Source organism: Pelodiscus sinensis, chromosome W, assembly GCF_052426305.1.
Source record: "Pelodiscus sinensis isolate ZL-2025 chromosome W, ASM5242630v1, whole genome shotgun sequence".
In the NCBI taxonomy this organism is placed as follows: domain Eukaryota; kingdom Metazoa; phylum Chordata; order Testudines; family Trionychidae; genus Pelodiscus; species Pelodiscus sinensis.
Window position 1 is genome coordinate 3,982,991 of NC_143084.1, and position 3,119 is coordinate 3,986,109.

A 3,119-nucleotide genomic window follows, 5' to 3' on the forward strand; every position below is an offset into this window, starting at 1 on the left:
TTAACCTAATTATTTTTCACATTATCGCACAGCGAAAAACTACATGGGTATGTCTACACTACAGCACTAATTCGAACTAACTTAGTTCAAATTAGTTAATTCGAACTAAGCTAATTCGAACTAACGCATCTAGACTTAAAAACTAGTTCGAACTAGCGTTTTGCTAATTCGAACTAGCGCGTCCACACTGATTGGACGCTGGGGCGCACTTAAGGGCAGCTGAAACCGGTTCTGACAGGGCATCAGGTCAGTAGTTGCTTTGTGTGGCTGCTGTCTGAGGCTATCTGAGGCTCGTGCTTAAAGGGACCCCCCCCGGACAGCCGGTTCTCAGCTTTTCCTGCTTGCTTGTGTTGGGACCAGGAAAACAAGGCCTGGTCAACGTTATGCTAAGGAAAGTTAGCAAAGGCTAATCACGGAGGCCTCTGGGTATTTTTGACCAGAAGCAGAAATGTGGTTCAAACAGAGGCGCACCCTCCATGCTGGCTTAGGTTATAAAGTAAGATGAGTGATAAATTATATATTTGTACCTACTGTAAGTAGAATGGCTTGCTTTGGGAACTGGTCAGTAACTCTCTGTTTCGGTTCCTCTTCGCTAATCTTACCTCCCTATTTTTGCCCTTTGTTTGTACCCGACTCCTTTGTCCCCTTGTTCCTGGTACCTGCCTTTTGTGATTGATAAGAAAGTTACTGATGCATTATGAAGCGCTTTTGGCCATAATGTATATAGCTGGCTAAGATATGCATAGATATTAAAAGTTTCTAGAAAGGGGGGTAAGTGGCTTGGGTGAAGAGCTTATGACGCGACGGAACTGTCTTTATAAGCCTACCTGTTACTAAAATCGGGGCTGGTTCTCTTGGGAGACGGGCCGCTCTCTATTGTTGTGTGCACTCTTCAATAAAGAGCTTGTGATTGGACTTTGCTGGTGTTGCCTGTCTCTTTGCGGTCAGACAACGAACCGAGCCGTCTGGGTTAGAGTCCCTGACAAATTTGGCACCCCAGATGGGACCCGTCTGACTCTCCGGTGCGGGATCGGACTCCGATGCAATGCAGCGCGCATCCTCCGGTTTTGAGGAGCCTTGCCCGGTGAACTGATCCCTGCATCGGCGATAAGGCGTGTCCTGTGAACCAGCCAGAACCCGTAGAAATCCAGCAACGTCGACCTACCCGTTGAGTAGGATCCAGGTCTTCGGGGTTAGAGTCCCTGGAGTGTTCGGGGTTAGAGTCCCTGGACAGGTAAGTGAGCGCTCGGGTTAGAGGGTTAGAGTCCCTTAACCGTGGGAAATGGGACAGGCTGGCAGCTCATGCCCGGGGGACGCCCCGTTGTCCCTGATACTCAGAGATTGGAAGGGTATCTCTGGAACAACCGGTTTAGCTAAGTCCAGGATGAAAGATTTATGCCAAATTCAGTGGCCTTCCCTTACCACTCATTTGTCCCCGGATAATGATTGGCCAGATTGCGGAACCTTTTCCGTAGAACGAATGAATGCCCTTAGGGATATATTGGTTAATCTTAGGCCCGGACAAATGGCGTATCTATTTGTATGGTACAATTATAACCCAAAAGAGAGGGAAGTGGCCTTGCAGGCTGTTAGTATGGGGGGACCTATCAAGCTCCCTCCACCTTATGCCCCTGAGACCCAGTCGGAGGAAGACTGGTATCGTCCGATGCGGATACCACGGAGACAAAGTCCCAGGTTACAAGAGGAGGATGGGAAAATGGGGGAGACCTCCTCTGGGACTGGTTCGGGAAAAACAGAGGGGGCTGGAGAGTCCTCTCAGTATCCGCTTCGAGCTTATCCCATTCCCCAGAATAATGGGCAAGCTACATTTGTATATACTCATGCCCCATTTTCAACTGCTGATTTACTAAATTGGCAGTGCTCTCTGCCACGCCTCCGGGATAACCCGGAGGCGGTGGAAAGAACTTTCCGTACTATTTTCTCTACCCACTTACCAAACTGGGCTGATGTGAATCAGTTACTAGACACTCTCCTCACTGAAGACGAGAGACAGAAGGTTAAGGAAAAGGCGAGAACATATTACCAAGATCAGGCATGGGGAACCTTGCCCAGTGCTGAACCTAATTGGGATCCTAATAATGATGGGGGAAGGGGAAATTTGAGTCGTTATCGACAAGCTATTTTGCATGGAATAAAAGCGGCAGGGGAAGTAACCCCTAATTGGGGCAAAGTAACAGCTTGTATTCAGTTTCCCAATGAACATCCTTCTGATTTTTGTACTCGATTAACAAATGAGATCCGGAAGCATGGTAGCTTAGATCCTGATACAGAGCATGGAAAGGAGATGATAAAAATGGTTTTTATGGCACAGTGTGCAGAGGATATTGCAAAAAGGTTTAGGGAACATCCGGATGGTATGCAAGGGAAAACCCTACCTGAAATAGTTAGCATTGCGACGCGGGTTTATAATGGAAGAGAGGAAAGGAGGGAGAGAGAGAGAAGGAAAGAAAAACAAAAGGATATGAGGGATCAGGTGTCCTTGTTGGCAGTAGCTGTTTCAGGGGTGAGAGGGGGAGAAGGACGCGGGTGGAATCGTGGAAATAAAAGAGGTTTCCTTGGAAGAGGTAGGGGTGGGGTAACTAGGGACCGAGGTCGTGAAATCTGTGGTGTGAATTCTAGTTGTAGTGAATGTCACTACTGTGGTAAAGAAGGACATTGGAAAAGAGAATGTCCACTGAAACCAAAGTCTGACTACAAACCTAAAACTGCAGGTCAGTTTTCTGCAAGTCAGGAATGAAGGGAGGCGCCGCTCCCCTGGGGTCCCGAGGTTTATGAGGCTGGAACGGTACAATTTAAATGTGATGCGCGATTTCCGGTGGTTCCCCTTAAAATAGGGCAAAAGACTTTTGAGTTATTAGTGGACACGGGGGCAACCCACTCGGCAATACCTGAGGGAGCGGCACCAAAAAGTCGAGAGGAGAAAAATGTAGTGGGAGTCATTGGAAAATCTGAACGTCATTTCATGACTACTGCGTGTATGGCCACACTAGGCCCTATTGCAGTTAGGCATTCCTTTTTGTTAATGAATGGTCCTGTAAATTTGCTGGGAAGAGATCTGTTGTGCAAACTACATGCACAGATTTTCTGTACTCCCGAAA

At 47.6% G+C, this 3,119-nt stretch overlaps 1 protein-coding gene across 1 annotated transcript; it reads left to right on the forward strand.

The window, feature by feature from the left end:
• The first annotated feature begins 350 nt into the window (after window positions 1-350).
• LOC149520826 (uncharacterized) lies at window positions 351-2,766 on the forward strand. Its single transcript, XM_089775077.1, has one exon. The coding sequence runs from the start codon at window positions 1,283-1,285 to the stop codon at window positions 2,756-2,758; it is 1,476 nt and encodes a 491-aa protein (XP_089631203.1). The 5' UTR covers window positions 351-1,282; the 3' UTR covers window positions 2,759-2,766.
• The last annotated feature ends 353 nt before the right edge of the window (window positions 2,767-3,119 follow it).